We start from the raw sequence: 25,881 nt of genomic DNA, 5'->3' as shown, positions 1-25,881 counted from the left end.
CATAAGACTGTTCTTGTAGACTTGTAGACAAGACATGTCCAAGAGCAGGATTGCTGTAAAACTTAGTTCTAATTGTACAATTCATAGATCCGGATGCATAGCTGGACAAGTCGCCGCTGAAAGCCAGAAGATGCTCTCTAACATAGCGCAAACGTCCAGATCAGGAGCCAATGCACATGGCATGTTTAAAAAAAAAGGAATTTGACGCCCGCTGATCTTCATTAAAACATTAATACCTATCTTTTATGTTTATTTGCCCAGCTCTCCAAGTACCAGGTTGCGATCGGAGGAGCAGGAAACGACTGGGACAATGTTAGAAGTTGTGGGTTAGCTCGCAAATAGGGTGGAGACTCACTGATCGGTTCATCATTGGGGGAGAAGCGCACGTCATTGACAGTGCCCTTGTGACCAGGAAGTTTGTACAGCAATTTACCAGTCTTAGCCTCCCAAACAACCACGCTTCGATCACCACTGCCAGCAGCAATTTTCTCGCCCTTGAGGTCCCAGCTGGCACGGATGAGGTTCTTCTCCAGTCCGACAGGAGCGCCATCGTAGGTCTTCACTTGTCGGTTGGTAGGGGCGAAAGGACGAATGTCCCATGTACGGACAGTAGAGTCATGAGAGTTCGACAGCAATGTCTGTGAGTCTGGCGAGATTTGTAGCGATGTGATGGTATCTGTGTGCCCAGCCATCGAGTAGACTATGGCCTTCTTTCGAATATCCCAGGCGTGGATGGTATTGTCAATACCTCCACTGTAAATCTCATTGCCTGCTTCGGACAATGCCACTGCGGTAATTGGGAGTTCAGTTTGAAGGTAGTCCAGAGCATCCTTCTGCCGAGGATCCCAGATGCCGATGGACCCATCATCACTACCACTGACTAGAAGCTCTTGTCCTCTTTTGCTGATATCAAGACAGTTGATGATTTCCTCATGGCCCACGTGACGGCGTACTCGTTCTCCGGTCTCGACGTCCCAGCTCCCGAGGGTCATATCTGCGGATGCCGAGAACAGTGCCCGCGAATCGCGTGACCACTGAAGATCCAACACAGCTCCCCGGTGACCTGTCAATTGGCCGTAATTTTCGCATTGTCCGTATGTGTTCCACAGCACTATTCAAAGAATCTCGATCAGTGACATGATCGGCCGCCGCATTCTCAGAAAAAGATGGGACGTACAGATGGAACGATCCATGGATCCAGATGCGATGTGTTGTGCGGTAGGGTCGAATCGAACTGCGAAGACTTCACCAGAGTGACCTAGTAGGTTCCTCCTGTTAGCGCGTGTGTAGCGACACATATTGGCGGCAGTTCCTCACCTGTGAGCTCCATGATAGGAGCATCTAAACCACTTGTGCGAGGAACCTGTAGACTGGAATTAGCTGGCTATGCTCCGGGAAAGCCCCTTGGACTTCGAGGGCGAATTTAGCGCATACAGATTGAATGAGAGCTCCATTTTGGGAAGAGCTCTTTACGAGTTCGGTTCCTGCATTTTCGGCGGCCTTGTTTCGCTTGACCACGAGCTGGTGCGAGGTCCCAAACCCCTCTGGAGCAGGGCGCTTTTCACCAGACATTGTCACAGCAAGCGCCTCGGTGAGTTTGGAGAAATAAAAGAATTGATTGGTGACCAATCGCGTCTTCGGGCGAAAGTAGTGATAGCAAAAGTTCAGGGCGAGACGCTGCGGGAAGAACGATAATCCCACTTGGTGTCGGCGGTGAGCGGGCTGTGTCCAGCAGATGAAAGCGACCATCGAGACTTGATCGTTTTGAGTTGATTTTGTCCGGCAGAAAACAGCACGCTCAGTCACCTTACTCACCACGTACAACAACACACAGTGAAAAGCGGAGAGAAAAGCGGCGAGTGAGATAAACCAATCAAGGAAAAGTTTAACATGGTCGCTTTCGTCAGCTGTAGCACGACGTGTACAATCAGCAACTCCAATATCTGTGGAATCCCCACAAGCACCCTGATCAACAGTTGACAGTCACATTTGCCTGTGCTTGCCTGGAAATTTTGTCTTTTCCTTTTCTGCCTACAATCAGAGCTATCAAAGCATAATCTCAAAGATGTCGTCGACGAAAGCCTCAAGAATAGGAGAAGAGTAGGTGGACTCCCAAGGCCGGATGGCTTATCCAGTGGACCTTCTGCTAATCAATGACCCTCGAACAGAATATGGAAGTTAGTACGCCCCAGTGCCCGAAAACTAGGACCGAGAAGCCATGAAAAATTGACTTCGTTGTGTCTCCGTCCTCGAACCCGAACTAATCGGCTTTCATGTGCACAGAACAAGAGTCGATAAAGTCAACGCGGAGCTGGTCACATTAACCTACGGAACAATTGTCGCACAATTATGCCAAGACTACGATAGCAACTACCAGGATGTCAACAAGCAGTTGGACAAGATGGGATACAACATCGGCATGCGACTCATTGAAGACTTCCTGGCCAAGTCAGGTGTCGGCCGATGCGTCAACTTCCGGGAGACTGCTGACATGATCGCGAAGGTGGTATTCACTTAAGAAGATGGAGATAATAAAGCTATTATGGCTGACAACCCGATCAGGTTGGCTTTAAGATCTTTCTGAACGTCACACCTATAGTCACAAACTGGACGAGTGACAACACCCAGTTCTCTCTTATCTTTGAAGACAACCCCTTGGCGGACTTTGTGGAGCTTCCCGATGATGGGCGGGCTCAGGATGAGCTATGGTTCTCCAACATTCTGTGTGGCGTCCTCCGAGGGTCTCTGGAGATGGTAAGCTACCAGTCAAATGGAGTGGGTTCCCTTGTTCTGGGTCCGATCGCTGACCCGGCTTCTAGGTCCAAATGCAGATCGAGGCGCACTTTGTCAGTGACGTGCTGCGCGGAGATGACACCACAGAGATGCGGGTCTCCCTTGTACGATACATTGAGGATGAGATGCCACCGGAGGAAGAATAATAACATTACGAGATCTTGTGCATTTTACGCTACTTGAAGAATGGGCGTTTCTGGGGTTCATCATTGGTTATGTCTTTTAGAGGGATGGGATTTTTTTTTGGCCCTGATTCGTTACTATTACTTCCGACTATCATTTTTTTGGCACACCTGTCTTTCAGTAAATTAGGGTTATGATATATCCTGAACCACGCGATTTTTCACTGGCATAGGCGGTAGATCATAATCTTTCGATCTGCTCCGTACTCCGTAGAAGAACTGGGATTAGGGCAAGGTTTGTGGTTAAGTTACGATCAGTCCATAGGAATCGCATGATCTCCCTTTTTTTTCCCTTTTTATGCGTGTAGATCCGCGAATCTGCCGCTCAGGAGCTTGATCTGTATGGTTATAAGCAAACCTGTATTGTAAGGTAAATAGGCAGTTTGGTCAAGTATATGTTGTCACTGTTGGCACCTAAAAAGCAGTTTACGGAACATCCAAGGCTGTGTATTTGTCAAGTACTGTATGGTACAAACGTAAGGCCATACTGGTTTTGTCTTGTCATCTCCGCCGCCCCTCAACTCTTTACAGATCGTATCTCCCTCCTTTCCATCTTTTCTCAACCTCTACCTAGACAGGACTTTTCCACAGACATTGATTCTCCTCTTAAATTTGTTCAATTCTCCTACGTCGCTCGACCTTCGGTAAATACAGCCTTTGTGGTGGTCGCGAAATAGTGGCTTACCTTACTTTTTAGACTCCCGCTGGGATCCATCGCAGGGCCCATCAGGTATCATATCACCCTTCTGACTTTCCTTCTTGCTTCTATTTTTCCTCTCTTATCCGTATAAACCACCCTATTTCCACATAGATCTCCCATAAATTTCTCGCTGATTTGCTGACTCATGTTCTTTTTTTTTTTGTGTCACAGACCGCAATTTCAATGGTTATCAGATCGGTGCATTCCCAGAAATACGCTTGACAGCGCCATCCCCAGCCCCGACCTCCGACCAGGTTGATCCGCTCCGAACAAGCGATTCTCCCGCAGAGCGCAGCGCCTGTCAATGTACGTCCCCCCGGTTCCCTCTCACTGAGTCCGTCCTCCTCTTCACACTGTGAGATCCACATCCGTTAGATTCCCCCTTTTCATTCTTAATTTGCTCTTTATCCCCCCGTTTCTTGTCTTTGGGACTCCCTTTTCTTTGTACACGGGCTTGGTGATCTCCTGTCCGCGATTCTGCCCGATCGGGTGTCTGGCGCCGCCCCCCCCCCATACCAACCACCTCACTTGTGCGCTTTTTCCACCTCCTTGTACCTCCGTTATCGTCTACGCACATATAGACTGCGAACTCGTCCCTGTATTTGGCCATTTGAAGTGTTTAATGCTCTGGCAAGTGCTCACCAATTTCTCTAGTCAGAGACACCGAGCATACTTCGTCTGCGCCTCCGAGCCTCTGAGCCTCCATCCTCTCGTTTCTACTCCGTCGCGTGGTTTTTCCGGAAGAAGACGCCACCGGTGATCTTGAACCCGCTCATATTCTGCGATCTTATACCCGTTTGATTTGCGCTGTTACGCACACGCGTTCCCACGAGTCTTCGATATTCTTTCGAAAGCGCTGACTGCTTTGCCTCCGCATCAATCCCCACGCGTCGCTTCTATCACCCCGCGTTAGGCTTCATAGCCTGAAACGGAGGTCGCGCGTCGGAAGCTGCTTACATCCGATTTGAAAACTTACGATACAACAGGCAAGGGTGGCTGCAGTCCCACCGTTCGCCACCATGAACCAAATGAATATCGGGATGAACCCCGGGGCTGGGGGCCCTGTGGGTGGAGTTCCTATGATCAACAACGGATCCACGGCTTCTCGCAATGACGGCACTATGAACAACCCCGAAATCATGATAAACAACCTCAACACCTATATCTATGATTACTTTTTGAAGCGTGGGTACCACGACTGCGCCCGCGCTCTCTTGCAAGATGAAAACATCAAACTCAACACCGACAATAACCCAAAGACGAGTCCAGGTAATCGGCGTGATGGCGACGTCAATGGTATGGACCCTGATGCTATGATGACCGATGGGAAGGATGGTGAGAAGATCAAGATCCCAGATGATCTCCCTCGTCCAACTATTCCCAATGAAAGCCCCTCCTCATTCCTCCTTGACTGGTTCAGCCTTTTCTGGGAGTTCTTCTGGGCTCAACGTAAGAAGGGAAATAGCAATGATATTCGGCAATACCTTCAGCATAACCAGGTGCGTGAACGGTTGTTCGTGTCGGGGATGTGGATCGTGGACTAATCTTGAACTTTAGAACTTGATGCGTCTGCGAGAAAGCCACCAGAATCAATTAATGAGGCCACAGCCCATGATGCCCGGCCAGATGAACCAGCTCCGGAGACAGAATGGCATGGTGCCTCCTAACCTGCAGAAAACAGTGCTGCAGAATAATACCACTGGACTGTATGCTCTATCGGAACATCTTCTTCCCCATGTTGAGTGTCAAGTTTGGGGTGGACGTGCTGATGGGATTATTTCTAGCTCGCAACAGCAACAACAAATGGCTCAGTACCAGAAAACCCAGCATTTGCAAATGATACAGCAAATGCAGCGGGATCCGGACATGGAGATGGGTGGACATCGACCACAGTCACCAGCCTCCGCCGATAACGCCCCCTCGCCGTCGAAACGCCCACGTCTTGAAGGCTCTGTCAACGGACAGCAGCTGGCACCAAATGGCCGCGGACAGGGACAAGGAATGCCAGGACAGCCCAACCCGCAGGCTATAATGATGCAGAACGGAATGCAGAGGGGAATGACTCCGGCGCAATTCCAGCAGTTCCAAGGACAAGCTGCGCAACAGAAATCTATGCAGGTATATGCTCAAAACTTGGCCCTTCATCACTCTCGCTCAGCATCGAATTCCCAGGGTATCCCGAATGGTGGCATGATGAATCCCGGTGTTATGGCGAATCAGGCGGATCTGGTGCCGATGCCGGATGGTCAAGGAATGTATCCTATGGCCGGTGGTCCTGAGTACTACGGTGCAAATGGTCAACTAGCCCAGGTCCGACCCGGTAGTTTACAGACACCTGGCAGTCAGCATGGTAACCATGCCCTTCAAGATTATCAGATGCAGCTTATGCTGCTTGAACAGCAGAATAAGCGGCGTTTGATGATGGCTCGTCAAGAGCAAGATAGCATGGCCCGCGCTGACGGCCAGCCCTCGATGCCCGGCCAGGGAGTTTTGCCGCCAGGCACTTCCCCGGGCAGCAGGGCGGGCGCGTCTCCCAATCCCAGCGACCAAATGAAACGAGGCACGCCTAAGATGCCTCCGACTGGACTTCCCGGGTCGCCAAGCGCCGGCGACATGTCCCAACGTGGATCTCCGGGGTCCATGAACCTCAACGGTGGTCCGATACCCCCAGAGATGGCAGCTCAGTTCTTCTCTGGTCCGAATATGCGACCTCCTAGCTCCAACCCTGCTTTCACTGGAGCTCAAATGGGTCAGCCGATTCCAGCCAATGCCGGCCAGCGTATGCCTGGTGGACAATGGCAGCCAGGACAACAGCAGATGCCTCCGCAGCACTCGCCTGCGAACCAGCCCCAGGCTGGAACCCCGCAGGAACGAAGCGCGATGCCTCCGCCCTCGGCGCCGCCCCTCACCGGTCCTAACGTTGGGCGTGGCCAGCCGGCGTCACCTCAGACGGCTGGGAACGCACCACCAACGCCTCAGCAGACTACTAAAGCTCCACCCAAGGGCAAAAAGGAAGCTAAGGACACCCGCAAGGTTCGTAAATTCTCAAATGCTGCTGTAATCTTGTGTCCGCTAACTTGAATTCCAGCGACCTAACAAGAAGCAAGCTGCTGCTGCTGCTGCCAGTGCGGCCGCAGGCGCGACTCCATCCACCGATGCCGCAGAGCCCCCAACTCCATCCACTCCCGTCACGCCGCAGCATCCGAGCTCTTTCAATCCTAAGAATGGAGTTAATGGAGCGAACGGACCAGCTCAACCGACACAGCCTACCTCGGCACCAGCTCCTCAGAACATGGTGCAGCAGCCCACTGACCAACAGCAATCCTTTACTGACCTCAGCATTCCTGATGTATGTTCATCTACCAAGTTATCTGCTACCAGTATACACTTACTGACTCTGTCAAAGGCTTCCGCATTCAACCTTGACTTCAGCGCACTGGAAAATCCAGACATTCTGGAGAACTTCGACTTTGACACATTCCTCAACACGGATGCCGACGCCACTGGATTTGGGTTCGACCCTAGTATATCCTATTCAGCCGATGGTGTTGAGACAGGTGCCGGTGACGGCCTGTGAACGTGTAAAAGTCTTGACGGTTCCTCAGGTGCTTCACCTCCGATATACCCTTGTTTGTACATTTGATCATTGCTCTAGTGCGTTTTCGCGGATACTCGATCTGTTCTGTTTTCTTCTTGTCTCCCAATTATCTGGATATGTGTGTTCTGCGCATGTGCTGTTGTGAGATTGGCATTGGTGCATCTTGTCCACCGCATCCTCTCCTATCCCTTTCCCTTGCTTTAAGAAGCCAGCATCCACCAACTGATACCAGGGACTGCTTGGACTGACCGGGGCTCTTCTGTATTCGAGATTAGTGCACTGTGACCTACGAGTTTTCTTGGCCTCTCTTCCTTTCTTTCTACTATTACTATTATTACTTGTGGATGTGGTTACTTAATTCCTTGCCTTTTCTGTACGGGCAACAATTCATTGATACCTCTCAGTATGAAGTCCAGTTCCCTACGGCTGATCCCGTGCATTTTCTTCTTTCATTTCCAATGATTTGCCTTTTTTTTTTCTTTTCTTTGTCGCTCATCTCTCTTTTGATTCATCTCGAACAATCGTCCAACAAATACCGGCCGTTTTTTTCTTTTTTACCTGTCTTTTGATACCAGTTTCACTGGTAGTGGACTCTTCCATCTCCCCACTTCTATCAGCCAGGATGAATGGCCCGTGGTTCTCTTCTCTTATCTCCACACTTTGCCTGTGCTCTTGGATCAGACCCGGACACCCTGTACCCCCCTCCAGCCTGTGTCGTCACTGAAAACGGGCACAGGAGTGACCAGAGGGCAACTGGTACTGGTACAGAAGGAATCAAATCAAAGGAACCCAGAATCTCGCGACTCTACTTGTAGCTGCTGGTGTTGGTGTGTTGATAGGATGTGACCGGATTGATGTTGGATTTGGATATTCCCCTACTAGCAGACTCCAGAAGTTTCAATGTTGTTATGTTTATGCACTTCATGTTATTTTTCCAGTCTCAAGACTTGGATCCGAATTCATGTGGACCACCTTTCTCCATCCAGCTTCCAATCTCCAGTATTGGGAATTCATGTACATAGCCTGCGTGATAGTGACATTAGCAAGTCAATCTAGCCTTGGTCTTGATACGGGTCTTGATTGCTGTCCACTGACATTTGTCAGTTTCGTAATCTTTCACGTAAGTCATTCTGTTGTGTTACTGTTTTGGATGTCGGAGGTAGGCTATTTTGCTACTTTCCCTAATTGGGAAGGGGCCAGGCTTCAAATATAAAAGACTCCCATTTTCTCTCTTCTCTTCCTTTTCATCTTCCTTCTTCATCCTCTCCCCTCTCCCCTCTCCCCTCTCTCTTCTCCCCTCTCCCCTCTCCCCTCTCCCCTCTATCCCCTATCCCCTATCCTCTGTCATCTGTCCTCTATCCATCCTGTGAGGAACACCCTTTGTTTGTCCTGGTCTGTGTCTAATACCTTCTTCTCTGCAACCCATTCAATAGTGCCTTGAGTCTTGCGTCTCTTGGTGTTTTATTCCCCTCCTCCCCCAGACTTTATGAGTGTTTTCCTGTTGGTCTTGCTCTGATGATTTTCCCCATCATACTACACTGTGCTGATACATGCATTCTCTGACATCTTCTCTGGACACAGGAATTGTGTGAGACATCAGTCAGTTTGCGGTATACCTGGAATATCTAGGGTACGTTCTTCCTGCACATGAGACGACAATTGGTTGACACTTTTAGTAAATTAGGCACCCTCATCTCTTTTGGCCTTTGGCCTTTGGTTGAAGCCAAATCTCAAGACAACCCTTTAAGGGTAAATTTTTCACTATGAGACTCCTGTTCCGACGCTTGCCATTGATGGAACTTTCAACGTCGATGCTTGCATGCTCTGATTGGACCAGGAGTCTTTTTGTGACACCGAAAAAATCATTGACAAGTCCCCGTTCACTCACAAGACAACACATGACTGACACGACTGAAATTGCTCCTTTCACAGGTACACCTGTCAACCAATCCTTGACACAACCTTCGAGTTGACCTTGCCCTGTGAAGAGAACTCTGAGGGCATCCATCGACGTCTGATTGCGCGCAAGCGTATCACGTCTTTGGGGATGTGAAGGATGGGCTATCTGAGACCCGGCGTGGCCTCGTCCCAGAGGGGGAGGACTCCGATGGCAGACAGGGGGAGGATACATAGGACAGTCACCCACCGGGGCTATCGATATCGTCCTACGAGATGGGAGGCGGAGGATACACGTGGGTCCCGAAGAAGTACTTCTGAGGGCAAATCTGCAAGGATTCTCTGAATCCTTCGGTGGCCACCGACGCCATCAACAAATCTTTGGAACTTTTTCACCAGAGACAGCACTCTGATTGTCCCATGAAGAGAACTCTGAGGGCATTTTCAAGATCATGATTCATTGGTTGAATCTCCTGAGACGGATACTTCCACTCTGCAAGTATGACCTCGGTCTGCTTGTTTGTCTTGTCTCTTGAACCATTGAACCTTTCGCTGGGGACAGCCCCCTGGCTTTAGATAGTTTGAATCAATCCTAGTTTTCTTTGACTTCTGTAAAAAAATTACATTCTTCTAACACTTGGAACCCGAGTATAATATTGGGACAACTTTGCCTGGACTTTCCCATTGATAGCCTTTGGAGATATTGCGAAACACAAGCTGTTCTCTCGATCTAGCAATGAAGATCTGTACAATTGTTGAAAATGGTGTAAGTGCCTTGCCATGCTGCCCAAGACTTTTTGCTCTGATCACCATCAACGTTGAATTGTTGAAAGCACCGCGTTGGAAGATTTCTAGATCGTATAGTCAGCCACGTGTGTGGCCTTGTCCTTTTTGAAGCCTTGAAGTCCTTCGACGTGTATTTGAGTGCCCATCTCCAATGAGATCTCCTCTTATTCTGGTTGTAGCTAGAACAGGCCGTGAAAAGTGTGCAAAAATATGGTAGCGCCAACTACGTGTCTTGCAGGTTCTGTTGAAAAGATTTCATTGCCAACCTACCTCCATCGAGCACTTAAGACCACGGCAGCCTCAAATCGCCCCCACGAGAGGTATGGCAACGTGATTCAGGCAAGTCTGGTGATGCACATTTTCCGTGGAAAGGCGATTAAGGGTCGAGAATTTCTCTTAAGAAATCCAATTCGATCAGGCTAACTCTGCCCTTCATCAAGTTCAGGATGTACGTGATGCCCTGTTTTGTTGTCAGATCTCCGACGGCCCCAGTGTCACTGAGATTGACTGTGCCGAACTCGAGTGGAGTGGAAGCACGGCGATTCCACGCGATGTCGGTGATTTCGATCTCGGCAGACATTTCCTCGACCCGCAACTGAGGGACACATCCGTTCTTCCAATGGCGACCTTAGGATATCGAACCGGGAAGGAGAATTGAAGTTGAAGTAAGATCATGGTAGTTGATTATGATCTGACTACTATGGAGCAAAATGAGAAGAGAAGAGAGCTTGACTTATCAATCAACAAAGAGGGAGCTACTATGGTCTCGTCAACAGAATCCTCGGCTTCCCGCATAGAAGCAAAACCATAAGATGGGCCTGACTGGCCTGGGATGGTGAAGATCCCCCGGGTTGACTGGCTGGCTAACAGACAGGGCACTGGGTCCACCATGTTGACTTCACAGATGTAGGAAATTGATGTCCATTTATAACGGAGTGCGTGTTAAATTAGAAGAAAGCGTATCAATTTCTTCGAACGAACTTTTGTACATTTGCCTGTCAGCTTCATGTGTAACAGGTTGATCAAGGTTCGCAGAAGTGTGTGTTGGCTTCAAACAGAGTAAAAATATCGATTGAACCTCGTATACAACGGCACACTTATTGGAAGTCCACAGAGTAAAAATTGGAGTTGATTGAAGCTCGCATAAAAGATACATGTCGGCTTCATATCAAGACTGAACTTAAAACACAAGGAATGAAATAGGTAAGTATGAGTTGAGGAGCATCATCATCATGGCCAGTCCGATCTTACAAAACCGACTCATTCTCGTCCTGAGCATTTTCCTCGTCCTTGGAGTTGCATTTTTCCTTCGCAGTTACCTTCCCCTCAGACTGCGCTTTGGGGTTCTCCTGGCTAGTCTCTTGATGAATCTCTTTTTTGCTCCGGACTTTATCGCTTAGACTCGCTCCAATCCTGGATGGAGTCAAGTTCTTAGGCTCGCTCGATCCCGAAACATGACGGGTGCTTGGTTGCGACAGCTCTCTGAGTGCGGATGCACGCCGGCTTCGAGTCTTGTAGCCCGCAGATCTAGCTTCGGCTGCAGCCGAAGGCTTTGAGGCAGAAATTGCGGTGGCGGCAGTGGATGGAGTGTTGGAGGGTGCGCGAGTACCCACTGGAGGCGCCTTCGTTGGTGTCAGAGCTTGGATCAGCTCATTGTATTGCTCATCATCAAGATAGGAAGTGATGCTAGGCTGCTTGCTGTGTTCGTAACTCATCCCAGTCATGCTGGAAGAGATGGCCCGGCTGCTGGTCGATCCGGTAGAGGCATAATCGGGCATTGGGATGTCTTCGCGGGAAGATCGAGCGCCACGCTGCCGCCATGCTCTATCATCAACAATGAAGGCGTCCATTGCAGGTTCCACGATGTAGGCATCCTGCGGGTCCCATCGAGGCTCTTGTGCATAGCCATTCCACTGTGTGGAAGGGATGGGAAATCCACGATTAGGGGTCCAAGCATTGTGAGTTGATGAATTACTGCCACTGTAAGTAGCTGCGTTGCTGCTAATCTGACTACTCGTGTTAGCCGTGATTGTAATTCGATGTTCGGGTCTACTGGGCTTGCTTGGCGAATGCCCATGGGCGCCATCGCCAACTATCTTGGAGGTACCATATCTCGCTGCCGGCCCATACCGGGAGGCGTTCGGCGGCATGACAAGCCACATATTGGGATTGGGCCAAGCAATGTCGGAGAATTCCAACACATCTAGTGGCGCATGTTGGAAAGAAAAAGCGATGACATGTTTGTATCGTTCGAATGGGGGTGAGCGATTGGGGCGGGAGAAACCTTCTGCAATGACAATCTTGATTCTACCTTGAGAGTCCCCGGCATCCCAATGCTTCTGTTGTAGTATCTCAGAATGAAATTGAGGGAATCGAAGGGCGTCTTGGTTTCCATCTCGGTCAAGATCTGCTTGGACTGTAAGAGGTTGTAATCAAAGAAAGAGGCAAGGAATAAATCCATACTAGAACTCAGATCTGCCAAAATGAGTCAGTAGCTATTTATTGAAGTGGAAAACAAGATAGGAAAAGACGAATTCAGGCAGCCGAGGAGAAATTTTCAAGAACCACGTTACGCCGACATAAGCGCACCCAACTTACCCATTATCTGTGGCCAAACAGTTCTCTGTCCATAAATACTACCCCTGGAAATAATCAGCTCAATCCCATCATCGTCAGGGTGCATAGATTGTAAACTCACGCAGCGAAAATTCCATCAATGAAGATCCGAACCTCGAAGAGTAAAACGTCCTCAGGTTCCATATTGGACTCGATCTGGACGCTGGGGCGTGGCTTCTCCCAACTATGAACTGAAACTTGGAATGGACTGTCTTTGGGCATACTCGGGATGAATGTTGTGAGAACTGGCAGCTGGTTAAAAAGGCCTGGTTCGGGATGATGGGCATGATGGCCAAGGAAAATTGCACTGTGTAGACAGGGCGAGTCTTTGTCCTTGGTCACGAAGCATTGTGTCTTAAACTCTTGGATAGGAACCTTTGAACCTTCCGGAAATAGAAGGACATCCCAATTTCTGTAGCGCATGATGCTGCGTAGCGTGGTAAGAAGATGGTTTTGTCCATTTCGAAGGTATATACAATTATGGCAAGTCGTGTAGGCGGTATACCATATGGGTCGCTGTTGCCAAAAGCATCCAGTGGAAGAGCTTCGAGAATAGTAGGCGGTGTTCTATTCTTATCGATAGCCGTATCGATAAGAAGTAGGCGGTATAACCGTGCCAAGCGCCCAACCACCCATCCTGGGTAGTTGGTGCGCCCCACCAAACGCAAAATTCCCACCAAACGCAAAATTTTCAATTTCTCATTCAATAAAAATACTATTTACATGTAACCACCATGACTATCTATATACCAATTTCCACTGTGACTATCTCTTGCCACCATTGAAGCTTCCTGCTCAGCTTCTAATAAATCCCTTGCTTCCTGGGCCCGTTGTTGGGCTTCCAATTCTTTGGCCTGTTTTGCCTGTAGCCGCTTTAGCTTCTTAGTATCGGCATCCTGTCTTTATACCATCATCATATTTGCACATATAGGTGATAGGACACTGCCTTTAGTCCTCAGAAGCGATTTCCCATTTTTTGGTGTATTTGCAGTTGATTTGTGGAACTGAGCCTTCTTCAAAGAGGCCTTTAACAATTCAACCTCTTGGGACAAAAGCGTATTTGCATCTGCACTCCGTCGAATATGCCTCTGAACGCTTTGAGATAGAGGCTCAATCTTCTTTAGATCATCGAGAAGCTTAGTATTAAGCTTTTTAACCCGCTCAATTGTATCTGGTGGTGAATTGGTGGCTGAGCTTGTAAAATCGAGGGGGGGGGGGGGGCGTAAGAATCCTAAGGGGGGACCCTTCAGCTTCAAGATCTCTTTGGCGTAGAGGTTTAAGAATAACCTCTGGATCTAGGGGCCAGATACCCCTAGATTTAAAAGATGATCTTGTTGTTCTTTGGGTAAAAGCTTCATCTCTAGCCGATTGAATGATCCGGAAAAAATCCCGTTTTTTGCTTGCACTTCCACCTCACATAACAATCTCATTATTCATCGTACGAAAATGATGTTTTAGGCTTTGGAATGCTGGGCCTTCGAGCGGTTGACAGAGATGTGTTGTATGGGGTAAAAAGAAATGTGGGATGATGTTTTTTTGTGTGCAAAAGTCGATAAATTCGAATGTAAGATGGGAGCCATGGTTATCCATTAAAAGAAGCCTTGGCCTACCCTTCTTTACTAACTTAATAGTAGCTTCATGAAAGGAGAATAGCCATTGAAGGGCGGTTTCATCGTCAATCCAGCCATTGGTAGTAGGCTTAATTCGAAAATCGGTAGTAGTGATATTCTCATACCACTCCTCCATGTGGGTATTACCCTTAGGTAAAAACCATGGTAGCATCAACCAGCCATCGGCAGAGATACATTCAATACCAGTAATTGATTCCGACTGGCCTCCGGTAGCAATATAACTGGTTGTACGCGAGGTAATAACCTTACGTGCTTTACCTTTGCCAATTCGGTAGCCGGTTTCATCCCAATTGAAGATCTCGTGTGGAAGAAATTGGTGATGCTTCATAACCTGGGTAAGGTTATTAAACCAAAGAAGCAAGGCGCCGTAATCCTCACTATCAACCCTCGATTTCTCCTTTAGATGTTGGGTGATATAGTTGAATCCAGGGGGTAGTCTTGTGATAAAGCGATAGGCCCAGTTGTGGCCGACAACCCGATCTTCATCAGCCTTCTTTAGAATGGCATTTGCAGCACCTTCAACCATCTCTGCGGTAGGTAATGTATACGCACTATCTAGGGATTGAACCCAGCTAGTGAGCGCCTTTTCTTGAATTGAATTTAGGGATCTGGTTATTGTGGCACGGTCGGTATAGGACTGACGGCCATGAATCCTAGCCCTAAGCCGATGGTATGGTACGTCAAATTCCCGCGCTAGTTGGGCGATGTTAGGCTTGTTAGCCTAGGAGAAGGCTTTGACTGCAAGCTAGATTTGGATTTCCATTTTTTTAGTTCGGTCTGACGTGGTGGTGTGGTGTAAAATAGGTACAAAAGTGATAGTAAATTGAAAATTTTGCGTTTGGTGGGAATTTTGCGTTTGGTGGGGCGCACCAACTACCCAGGATGGGTGGTTGGGCGCTTGGCACGGTTATGGTCTGATTAGGAATACTCATGCGGTAAATGCTAGCCCTAAGACCGCAATCACATACGAACACCAGGCATTAGAAAAAATGGAAACCACAGCTAGATACATGAAGTTTAGAAGGATTCTGTCTCAAAATCTGACCAGCTCAAATCTTAGCCCTAACATGGTAGACTCTCAAGAGAGCAGAGAGCAGAGAGCAGACAGCAGACAGCGAGACAACCACCGGGGACCAACTACCAGAGCACCCAGGTATGCTCAAGTCCACCGAACCCTCCACCTATCGGACCAGCCATAGGTGCAACGTTGATATAGGTCGATCCAGAAGCAAAGGGCTGACAATACAATATCAGGAAGAGAGAGCCTGATAATGTAAGGCATACACCAAACAAGCGGACAGGACATTATTGCATACGATCAAAGGAATTTAGAATCGACAAACGCTGAGGCGCACGAAAGAAAGCGTGTTGTACAGGCCGGCAATCAGTCTAAACGAAGAAGAAACAAGGATTTAAGAGGCACAACGCAAAGATTCTCAAAGCGAACATGGTTCAATTTAGCTGCTTGAAGAGAAGAAAAAAAAAGAAAAAAAAAAGAACAAAGGAAACAAGATGGTAAACGGTGGGGGGAAATGGAACTTTTCGCAGAATGCCTGCCCAAGGAGTATAAAGGAAAAAGAAGCGCAAGACAATTCGGACTTCCATTACACACAGACAAAGGCCCAGTGGCGGGAAACCCCGTTATCATAAGGGCAGAGAGACATCGAAAATAAGGTAAAGAAAAATAATAAAATACGAAAAGGGCGCGAAGGAGGTGTGTGGGAGGAAGACGGGGGAAGAAAGGAAAAGATACATAAGAACAAGACAGATCAGAAAGGGGATAAAGCTCAGATCTTGCTAAGGTAATAGCGCTCACGTAAAAAGGAAATGCGTAGCACAGGAGACAAATGCTCATCAAGAGCTATAGCCTTGGCCAAGAAACCAGGGAACGAATTTGTTACACAATAGAATCATCATTGGAATGACACAAATAACTCCTGCTGGTGCTTTCAATCAAAGGGAAACGCTTACTGGAAGAGTGTGTCAGCCGACCGCCTGCTTCACATTTGATCCGGGATCGGGCTGCCAGGGTGATCGCTCACCTTCATGGGGGCAAACCCGCCATACTGGTGGGCCGGGGGCATGCCCATGGAGGGGTACATGGGAGGCGGCGGGGGAGCAGGGCGGTAGGGGCTGCCGGCGGGGCCGGAGTTGTTCTGGGAGCGGCCCCAGCTCAGACGAACACGGGAGTTGCCAATGGGGTAACCCTGCATCTGGTTGATGGCCATCTCAGCGGCGTGGCGCTGGACGAACTGGACGAAGCCACAGCCCTTTCCAGGGGGAATCTTAACGTAGGTGATTTCTCCGAAGCCCTGGAAGAAAGAGCGAAGCTCATCCTCGGTGACGTAGCCGGACAGACCACCGACGAAAACGGTAGTGTTGTTGGGATCAGTGAACTGGTTCATGGGCTGGGGAGCACCATAGAAGGGCATCGGCGGGCCACCCATGGGAGGGTACATGCCGGCGGGACCGGGCATGCCCATGGCAGCACCACCGTTACCACCAACACCGGGACCCTTGTTCTTGGGGGTAGCGGTGGAGATGCGCATAGGGCGATTGCCACAGTAGACACCCTGCATCTCAGTGAGAGCACGCTGCTGGTCGTTCTCATCGGAGAAGCGAACGAACCCGTAGCCACGAGACATGCCGCTGATGGGGTCGGTCATGATCTTGGCAGACTTGCAAGAGGGGAAGCGGCTCTGGAAGAGGGATACGAGGACGTATTCGTTCACCTCGGGGCCGAGGTCACCAACGAAGATGGAGTACTCGGGGCCACGGTCATCACGGCTGGGAAGGGGGTCAGTTTTAGGGCCGGGAGGAAGCCGAACGAATGAGATTATCACTAACCTGCGATCAGCAAGGCCGCCACCGGTAGCCCAGTTGAGCTTAAAGACCCGGTTGGTGTTGGGCATGGGGGTTCCGTTCAGAGAAAGGGCCTTGGCAGCGGCGGCAGGGGAAGCGAAGTCGACGAAGCAGTATCCAGCATTGCTCCTACTACCCACATTAGAAACACTCTTGGTAATTCATATGATCACTGTAGTGTCTTACCCAGAGAACTTGTCACGGATCATCTTGACGTTGACCTGCTCACCCATCTGGAACCAGAGGTTGCGGATGAAGTTCTCGTCAATCCAGGGCTCGAGCTCACCCATCCAGAGGGTGGTCTTGCCATCAGCGCCCTGCTGGGGGACGGGCGCGGAGTTGGGCTCACCAGGAGGGGGGCCCTGGAACTGAGCGGCGGAGGGATCAGCCTGGCCGGTCATGGTGGTATCAACAGGAGCTGGAGCGCCAGCGGCGGCGGGGTCCTGCTGAGGGAAGTTTTCGTAGCCGTTGTAAGACATGGTTGCAATAATCAAAGTCCGAAAAGGTCGATGTAAGAATATAAGATGGCTGAGCGACTAGAACTTCGTGGAGTCGTTAAAGAAAGACCGGCGTGAGATCAAATCGTAACGAAGCCAAGCAAAGACGGGCGTAAAAAGGCTGCAGTTAGAAGTTAGATGTGATCAATTTTCATTAAAATTATAAGATCTGCACAGGCGCAAGTAAAGAGCTGGGAATGAGAAGTGAGAAGTGAGACGGATCAATCAAGGTAGGTGAATGAAACGATGCGGAAGAAAAAAAAAAAGTGGGTAGTCAGCATTTTGCCAGACGGGTTCTTCAGGCGCATAAATGACTTCGAGCCTCAAAAAGTGGTGACGGAACTCGCCAAGACCAGCGCTTTAGGCAGCATCTCATTTCAATGAGATGGCAACTCATGCTTTAGAGGGTGGATTGGCCGAAGACGAACAATCCAAGGGCGACAATCGGATACGGGAGACGAATATAGAACTTGTTCCCACTCGGATGCTAGGCGATCATCATACGTCGACCGTTTTCGTCGTCCCGGTTTGATGTCCGAATGCGACCGTCCACCCTCTCAATTCCAGCACAATTCTAGGGTAATTCAGACATCCAGATCTGACCGTTCCCTCACATTGACGAAGTTTTCGAGGTTGGGGTGCGTGCGATCGGTAGATAATTGGCTATCCCGAAAGCGCTAGTCAAGGCGAGGGCGTTCGAAGCGTAGGCGAATCACCATACTAGAAGGGTGGAGAACCATGCAAAGAAGCTTGCGATCTAGGGCTAATCTGCGCCAGACGATATAGATATGGGGGAGGCAAAATTTGGGTTGTATTCAAAAAGACAAGATGCGATATGCGACAGAATAAGACAAACCAACTTACCTAGATGATTTGAGGAAAACCTGGGAAAACACTGGAAATGCGCGAGGCAAAAAAAGAGTAATCGGCAACAAGGGAGGAAAAGCAGAACTCCCGATAACTAAACAGAAAATTGAAACCGAGATCTTCGAACAATAAGAAAAGGGAGGGGAAGGTAAGAGGGGAAAAGAAGAAAATGAAGAATTGGAAATCTCGCGAGATGAAGAGAGAGGGGAAGTGGGAAACGCATTACGTGAGTCTTTGTATGGTATGTGTATTACAGGGTAAGGTATGTTCCGTTCCAGAGTTGAAGTATGTAGTCATTAACATACAATGTGACTAGTAATGCTATACTACCGTAGAATAAGACATCAAACCTCGTTGTGTATGTACACATGTGCTCGGTACGTTTCATATATCAGTATACGGTATCAATAGTATGACATCTATCAACTGGTCGCACATTTTTGAACCCGTAGTATAGGGTGCCTTGCCTCTGCCGATCAGAACTTCCTTTTGGGGCCGGAGGCCAAACACCTCCAAGATAAAGACCACGGAGTACACTTAACTTATATGACTACCCAAGCTGTCCCCAGATTCCTGTCAACGCTGCATGATATCAGTCATGTGGGGGCTTGCTAGATTCTTCATCGTTCCAGGATCCCGGGAGGCCGGTAGAATTGAGGATGATACATCATGGCCTCTGACCCGAGATTTACATCCAACTTTGGAAATTTCTTTGCCGATGATCAACCCTAGCCTTTTTGGAGTCGGTTATTCCGCCTTTCCATATGTTTAGACACAGCAAACATGTAGGAGAAACCAAAAAAGAAAAGAAAAGAAAACGACGTAAACAAATTCTGATCAAATCTCGGTGAAAGACAGAAGAACAAGGGGCAGGAAGCCCCAATGCATGAAATCTGCAAGGACCTGTCGCTGTCCGCGCAATGTGACTTGTCAACCGAATAGGTCTGTGTGGGCCTCTCCCGAGGTCACTGTTGAGTAAGTACGGATTACGGAGTAAGCGGAGCAGGATTAGGTACTTGTTGGGTACCTATTCACAGGCAGTTGATGAATCTGATATCTCATGTTATATATATGAAACTAGGGCCATGCATAGTAATTGTATGTACGGAGTAGTCCACAGTCCGTCTAAAAAAAAAAAATTAAGCAAGACAACCCTTGGAGACCGGACGCCACCAAACCATGAAAGCCCATACGGTAATATCATTTCAATACAGGTCACCCCAGATACTCGGGTCCTTGTCTAGGCGCAGCCCTGAAGCTGAAGGTAGACAGCATAGCGAGCTCTCTTCTCAAAGCAAGGTTCTCTAATCCATGACCTATGCCCTAAGCCGCAAGTAAGGACTTTTCAAACTGGTCAACCACTCTTCGTATTTCAAAATACGTCAGCCGCGCACGTCCGGTTATGAAAGAATAGGACCAGGGAAAAAAAACCCTTGGAAGACGTCAAAGAGAAAAAAAAAAAAAAGAAAGTCTCCATCAGAACCATGGAAGGCATCTCATGCAGAGTCATGTTCTGATTGGCCGGACTTAGGGGCCCGCTCGTATTGGAATTACTGCTTTACCAGCAGAGATTTTCATTTCAAGTTGTTGGTTTATTTCACTTGGCTCGGTACGCGGCGCGTTTTGAACAGTCACCCAGAACTATATCGCAGCAATCTGTTTCCTATCATATACTTTTGTAAATTGTAAATTGTCCATTTTATCCGTCTGGAAGGGGTTGTGTGCAAGGGATATTTACCAACGGTGGGACGTTAGGTTTCAGATCTAACCCCTCTGCTCTATGGAAGCTAATCCAACCCTTGCATGGTTAGACACGGCAGACTGGGAGCCTTGTATAGATTTCCTTGGAGTGAAGAAGGTAGAGTAGCCCTAAATATTGTAACCTAAATGGACTATGAACGTGACTCATTCTATAGCTCAAATGCACCTGGAGGAGTACCAACTCATATTCCCAAGTTACACCCACACGAACCATGGAAATGAAAGAACTCATTTCCACCGGAAATACCATCCAAAGCGCAGATGGATATTCCCCTCATAACACGGTTACCATCTTATTCAATTTCACATTTAAAAAAAAAAGTTCCAGTCAAAGCACAATCAAGTTTACGATGTAAAAAAGTTTATCGTACATCTAATTGAGAGCCCCTCGGACATCCTACTGGCCATTGCAGTCCCCGAGCTGCGCAGCCCCAGGCCACTAGCTGGCCCCAATGGCCCCCACTTTCAGGGCTCACATCCACTTAGTTCACTCCATTCTAGCCAAAGAAAATACCAGCCTTGTCTGTGACCGATACCTGAATTCAAGGTACGGGAACGCTTACTGTATACTCCATTACTTGATTACCCGATTCAAAGTCGGCATTTGTATGCGAGTGAATAAAATGAACCTCTTATTTTTTTTTTTTTTTTTGCCTGGACCCCACCGGCTCTTGGTTTTTTTTTTGGCCTTTTCAGTCAAGAATGTTTTTTTTTCTTTCGTGAGCTAGAAGTTTCTAGAAAGAAAAAAAAAATCTTCTGGATCCGATGTCAGTCCAACATACGGAGTAAAGAAAATTTCTACGGATACTGGGCACCATGTCAAATTGGAGTGGGACTTTCTCAGCTATGTCATAATTTTGTGTGTGGCCTGAGCGTCTGTCTTGTAGAGGATTGTACACCGACGTAATTGCAAGAGGCTCGTTCTTAAAATACTCTTCATCGATTTATTTCACTTGGAGCTGAGACAAAATATATACTCCGTAGATCAGGCAACCGAATAGAATACAAGTATTACAAATTCAATTCATCCCCTGCCTCCACCTCAGGATCTTGCTCTGCAAGTAGCATAAGACTCTTCTCATAAACCCGCGTGGCCTCCAACAGCCATGGATCATCGACCTCGTCGCCACTATCCTCGTCGTCATCCACATCCACATGCCCAGATCCATAACCATAAGCATTAACAGTTGCAGCAATACCTCTCTTACTAGAATTGGCCAAACAAGAAAAGAGTTGACTTCGAGTCCTCTCCGCCAAACTCCGAATCCGCACTTTCTGCGTCTCCGTCACGAGAGACTGGCCCGGCTGTGCGCCGGGGAGAACAGCGCCGGTGAGTGGGTGGATGCCTGTACACAGTGCTGCGAAGATGGAGTCGAGCTTGTGGAGAATGTTTAGGGTTGGTGGGGCATCGAAGGGGAAGGCTGCAAGGGAGGTTTGGGTTAGGCCTGCGAGGGTTATGAGGGCTTCGGTTTGGATCGTCGCTGGATAAATGGGTTAGAATGGAAGAGGTACATGTAAATGATGTACATGTAGATATACATGTGGGAGAGAAAACGAAGGGGGTAGAAAAGATGACAAAGAAAGGAACATCTTGTGAAACAATGTCAACTTCACTTCTACAGCATGATGTATATTTGAAATAATTGAAATACAAAACTCACGGGTTGCCGACGCCCAAAGCGTATCAACAAGACCCTCCACATCTGTAGCAAGTCCTTTGAAGCCATCATACCTACGTTCTGAAGCAGGTGTATTCGGTGCATCCATACCAATGTCAGATTTCATTTTGCGGTACGTGACTCTTTCGATTCGGTTGCTGATTTGGCCTCGGAGTTGAGTTTCTTCCTCGGAGCCAGAAGGGAGAGGGTGGCTTCGCTGCTGTGGAAGTAATAGAGTTGGAGTCCATCGTGGTGGTGGGGTTGAGTGGATGGTGATCGGAATTTCGGTGTTTTCCCTGTTTCTGGACCGGTTCAAGAGGGAGATCGGGACATCTTCGAACTCGACGTCAGAGTCCGAGTCGGTGTCTTGCTCGTTTCGGGTTGAGGCAGGGGACATTTTGGGGGTTGCTTTGTTTTCTTTTGGTATAGATCGAATAGGTTGGGTCCAATGATCAACACACTCGGTTCTGATAAGGGGTTGATAAAAAAAAAGATGGTTGAGAAATCCTCAAAGAGGTGCTGTGTGCCGGTGAGGTAGGGCTGTTTTCGCTGGATATATCTTGTGAAGCTTTTGCTTGAGGTCGTGCCTGGAGAATGCGATGTAGCCGAGAGTAGTATCACATGATACATTCGATTGTAGCCGTTAGTCTCTGATATTTTTCAAACTGTTCGATACTTTGGCAGAGCTATCAATCCCATCCATAGAAGACGCACTGTTTCTCCAGAGGTGGGATGTAACGCCAAGCGCTGGTCTGTGCGGAGCCGGAATTAAGACATCTACGGGTTGGCTATGGACAGTATGGACAATTTGAACTACATGTATGTATACATAGTTAGATTCTAAAATCTCGATCTCTGAGACAACTTAATTGTATCCGACCTATTTTGATCCACAATCAGCAGATGCCACACCAAGAAGAACCATCAATCCCAACAAGACATAAACTCCAGGTCAGAAGGCGAGAAGATATAGATAAGCTGGTGTTTGCAGTCATAGCATAACAGCGGGCAAAGCGCGTTTCGCTACTATGGCCCCAGCGTGTTCATCCTCGGAGCGATTATAACGAAAAGCAAAAGCAAAAGCAATAGCAACACTCACATGAACGTAGACCACCTCGAACCTTTTATCCCGTCATCGAAAAAAGACACCCAGAACGCCATGCTACCATGCACCAGATCACTCAGGCTATAATAAAAGTCAGTATCACCACTCTCAAAAACCAACCGAACAAATGAGAGAAAAAAAGAAAACCTACCCGAATCTTTCCCTTCCGAGCCTTAATCTCCGCCAACTTCTTCTTATCCTCATCAAAGCGCCTAAGCAACTGATTCTGCCTCTCCTTCCTTTTCTCCCTAGATTGGAACCGATAAAAGTCCTCAAGTCCCTCATTCTTCTTTTTCTGCTTCTCAACGAGCTCCCTCATCTCCTCCTCCCTCGCCACAGAATTCAACTTCGGTCCATGCGAAACAGTAACGAATCCATCCTCGTCCGGCACAGCAAGACGCTTGTGATCCTCGCGCTTGCGCGCCTCAGATACCTGTGTGAACGTAGTCATGAACTCATTCACCGCCCGAAGCAACGTGCCCCGATCGGGATACTGCATGCGTTCGTGCGCGACATACCGGTTCAGTCCGAGGACCGGAAGACGGTCTGTGGGCAGGCCCTCACCCCAGACGATGGTGGTGCCGCGCTTGGCGGCCTTGGCGGCGGCTTTCAGGCTGGATTCCATGCTGGGCTTGTCGGCGAAGATGACGACTGCGTGGGCGCCGCTCTTTTGCAATTTGCGGTCCCAGGTTGAGGGAAGGGTAACGTCTTCTAGGTGGCGTTCGAAGTCATCGGCGGTTACGCGCTTGCGCTTCCTTTTGGATTGGGTTAGGTTGGTTTCTGTGGTTGTTGCCGCTGCGCGCTTTTTGGTCTGCACATCTTCGAATTGGACTTTTTCTACGCGGCCTGCGGCGAGTTGCGTGCCGAAGAAGTAACGGAGGTGGGCTTCTGTTGTGTCGATTGGAACGTTGACGATGAAGAGGGAGCGGGTGGAATCTGGGTCTGGGATTCGGGGCTCGTGTGGTCGGAGGTAGAGGTAGTGTGTTGCGGGTTTGAGGAAGAGGGGTGTTGATGGGAGCTGCACGGGTAGGGTAGTGTACCCTTCTACCTGCACGGATTCAATTTTCATTTTGAATGGAGGTTTGATTGCTGGATTGTTGCGTTGATTGGGCTGAACTTTTTCTGCAGATTTGCTCTAGGCACAGAATTTTGCCGGGGTGTCAGAGCGGCGGTGCGGGCGGTGAGCTTGCTAGGTAGGGCTTCGATGACATCGACATGAACACAACTTGAATTCTTTGGCATTTTAACATATTATTTATTATTGAAATTGATTAATGGTTTAAGATAATCGCAGCTTCAAACCGAATACATCATGGAATTCGTGACCTCAGAGCACTTCCCTCAACATCGAAATATTGTCTCGACCACATCATCTTCAAGCCTTGTCAGGGTCATTGATCCCGCCATTGGTAATGATATAGATTGCTTCACGCTCAGCGCAGTCTTTACAGATGTTAGAAGAATGATAAAATCCGGAATATATCGAAGTACTCACCAGGAGAATCTTGAATCTTCGCAACTCTCTCATCACCACGACCCTTCCTCAGGAGCACACGAGTAGTGGAAGCGTGAGCAAGAACATGTCCACCAACGGGCTTGCGACCATCAGCTCCAGCAAAGAGAGAACTAGCACCAGGGTCACTCTGGACCTGGTTTGTCTACCACGAAGTGTGAGCCACTTCACCTCGAAACACATAAGATCGCACTCACCATCAAGACACAAACATTGAATTCTGCAAGTCAAACCAAATTAGCCCACAGTGAAACCCGCAAAAGTGTAGAAACCTATGTATAGAATCTCACCTTCCGCCATATGCGCCAGCTTCATCAAAAACTGATTCAACTTCTGCTGCCGATCCGCCAACTCCCCACGCCCACAATAATCAACCCGAAAACAGTTCATGATACTATCAATGACAAGCAACCGATACTCGCCACCGGCAAATGCCTGAGAAAGGGTATTCAGCAGCTCGAGCTGGTGCTCGCTGTTCAGCGCGCGCGCATAGGAAATATTCTCCTGCGCCGTATCTGGGTCGATCCCGAATCGTTCGGCGATTTGAGCAATGCGCTCAGGTCGGAATGTGCCCTCTGTGTCGATATAGGCGACTCTACCAGCTGCTCCGCCGGATTCTCTGGGTAGTTGAGCGACTACGGACATCGTGTGCGAGAGTTGTGTTTTGCCGCAGCGAAACTCTCCGAAGACTTCGCTGATGCTCATGCTTTGGAAGCCACTGGTACGGATTTAGATGGGGCTTGACTGCGGCTTTGAATAGGGGCTGGTGGTGGGAGGTACTGTACTCACCCGTTGAGGATTGAGTCGAATTGTTTGCTGCCAGTTGAGATACGGACGACTTTCTTGCGCTGGTGGTGGAGTTCCATTGCTGAGATGAAACCCGAGGCCGCTGGGAGGCATTTCTGGATTGCTTCCTTGACTTTTTCGACTTTGACCTCGCTAAATCCTTTGATTTTTAGGAGGGTTTTGCGGGTGGCGCCGTGGACGGACTGGATAAGTGGTTAGGTTTGTTGGATGGCATGGGCTTTGGCTATGCTTGAAGACAAGAGGGTTAGGGCAAAGGCACTGACAGCAACGGTGTAGAATCCATTGGCCTTTAGCTTAGTGATGTCGGCTGCACCAATGCCGTGGGCTTGGATACCGTCAATGTCCAGAATGAAGTTCTATATTGGTAGATTATTTACTGGTTAGATTGGCAGTTCTGGGACGTGGGCATGGGGGTAAGTGACACTGTACCTCATCATCGTCGAATTCATCACTTCCCACCGAGCCTGGCATCTTGATTGGATCAATTGGAGATGGTTAAGTGAAGATGAAAAATGTGGGAAAGTGTAGAGTGAACAATAGACGTGAAGGGAGACTTGGGGTGGTTAAGGTCACGGGTTTAGACTGCTACTAAGCACTGAACACACCCCA

The 25,881-nt window shown here is 48.6% G+C and overlaps 7 protein-coding genes across 7 annotated transcripts; 1 reads left to right on the top strand and 6 right to left on the bottom strand.

Moving 5' to 3' along the window:
* Nucleotides 1-249: 249 nt before the first annotated feature.
* Nucleotides 250-1,749, bottom strand: Pdw03_7717 (U5 snRNP complex subunit, putative; the record flags this gene model as incomplete). The annotated part of the gene is made up of 5 exons (XM_014677385.1): nt 250-302; nt 356-1,111; nt 1,178-1,258; nt 1,318-1,363; nt 1,435-1,749. 5 exons carry the CDS (start codon nt 1,747-1,749, stop codon nt 250-252), a joined length of 1,251 nt encoding a protein of 416 aa, XP_014532871.1.
* A 316-nt stretch (nt 1,750-2,065) lies between these two features.
* Nucleotides 2,066-7,252, top strand: Pdw03_7716 (CAMP-dependent protein kinase pathway protein (Som1), putative; the record flags this gene model as incomplete). Its single annotated transcript, XM_066101749.1, has 17 exons — nt 2,066-2,100; nt 2,169-2,177; nt 2,284-2,503; nt 2,563-2,754; nt 2,820-2,897; nt 3,284-3,345; nt 3,550-3,619; nt 3,673-3,705; nt 3,847-3,861; nt 3,913-3,981; nt 4,330-4,431; nt 4,662-5,174; nt 5,233-5,381; nt 5,460-5,793; nt 5,848-6,708; nt 6,764-7,024; nt 7,082-7,252. The coding sequence occupies 17 exons, from the start codon at nt 2,066-2,068 to the stop codon at nt 7,250-7,252; spliced, it is 3,174 nt and encodes a 1,057-aa protein (XP_065956832.1).
* A 3,950-nt stretch (nt 7,253-11,202) lies between these two features.
* Pdw03_7715 (RNA-binding motif protein, Y chromosome, family 1 member F/J) lies at nt 11,203-12,793 on the bottom strand (the record flags this gene model as incomplete). Its single annotated transcript, XM_014677382.2, has 4 exons — nt 11,203-12,362; nt 12,419-12,430; nt 12,554-12,597; nt 12,654-12,793. The coding sequence occupies 4 exons, from the start codon at nt 12,791-12,793 to the stop codon at nt 11,203-11,205; spliced, it is 1,356 nt and encodes a 451-aa protein (XP_014532868.2).
* A 3,376-nt stretch (nt 12,794-16,169) lies between these two features.
* Nucleotides 16,170-17,543, bottom strand: Pdw03_7714 (Nucleotide-binding, alpha-beta plait; the record flags this gene model as incomplete). The annotated part of the gene is made up of 4 exons (XM_066101748.1): nt 16,170-16,172; nt 16,245-16,989; nt 17,050-17,193; nt 17,251-17,543. 4 exons carry the CDS (start codon nt 17,541-17,543, stop codon nt 16,170-16,172), a joined length of 1,185 nt encoding a protein of 394 aa, XP_065956831.1.
* Nucleotides 17,544-21,200: 3,657 nt separating this feature from the next.
* Nucleotides 21,201-22,244, bottom strand: Pdw03_7713 (ribosomal RNA-processing protein 7; the record flags this gene model as incomplete). Its single annotated transcript, XM_014677379.1, has 2 exons — nt 21,201-21,670; nt 21,851-22,244. The coding sequence occupies 2 exons, from the start codon at nt 22,242-22,244 to the stop codon at nt 21,201-21,203; spliced, it is 864 nt and encodes a 287-aa protein (XP_014532865.1).
* Nucleotides 22,245-23,024: 780 nt separating this feature from the next.
* On the bottom strand, nt 23,025-24,021 carry Pdw03_7712 (Ribosomal small subunit assembly protein, putative; the record flags this gene model as incomplete). Its single annotated transcript, XM_014677378.1, has 2 exons — nt 23,025-23,033; nt 23,104-24,021. The coding sequence occupies 2 exons, from the start codon at nt 24,019-24,021 to the stop codon at nt 23,025-23,027; spliced, it is 927 nt and encodes a 308-aa protein (XP_014532864.1).
* Nucleotides 24,022-24,327: 306 nt separating this feature from the next.
* Pdw03_7711 (Meiotic recombination protein (Dmc1), putative) lies at nt 24,328-25,743 on the bottom strand (the record flags this gene model as incomplete). The annotated part of the gene is made up of 7 exons (XM_014677377.1): nt 24,328-24,395; nt 24,448-24,610; nt 24,663-24,685; nt 24,756-25,183; nt 25,255-25,454; nt 25,536-25,628; nt 25,702-25,743. The coding sequence occupies 7 exons, from the start codon at nt 25,741-25,743 to the stop codon at nt 24,328-24,330; spliced, it is 1,017 nt and encodes a 338-aa protein (XP_014532863.1).
* Between the last annotated feature and the right edge of the window lie 138 nt (nt 25,744-25,881).

This window comes from Penicillium digitatum, chromosome 3, assembly GCF_016767815.1.
Source record: "Penicillium digitatum chromosome 3, complete sequence".
NCBI classification, from domain to species: Eukaryota; Fungi; Ascomycota; class Eurotiomycetes; order Eurotiales; family Aspergillaceae; genus Penicillium; species Penicillium digitatum.
This window is presented reverse-complemented; position numbering and strand designations above follow the sequence as displayed.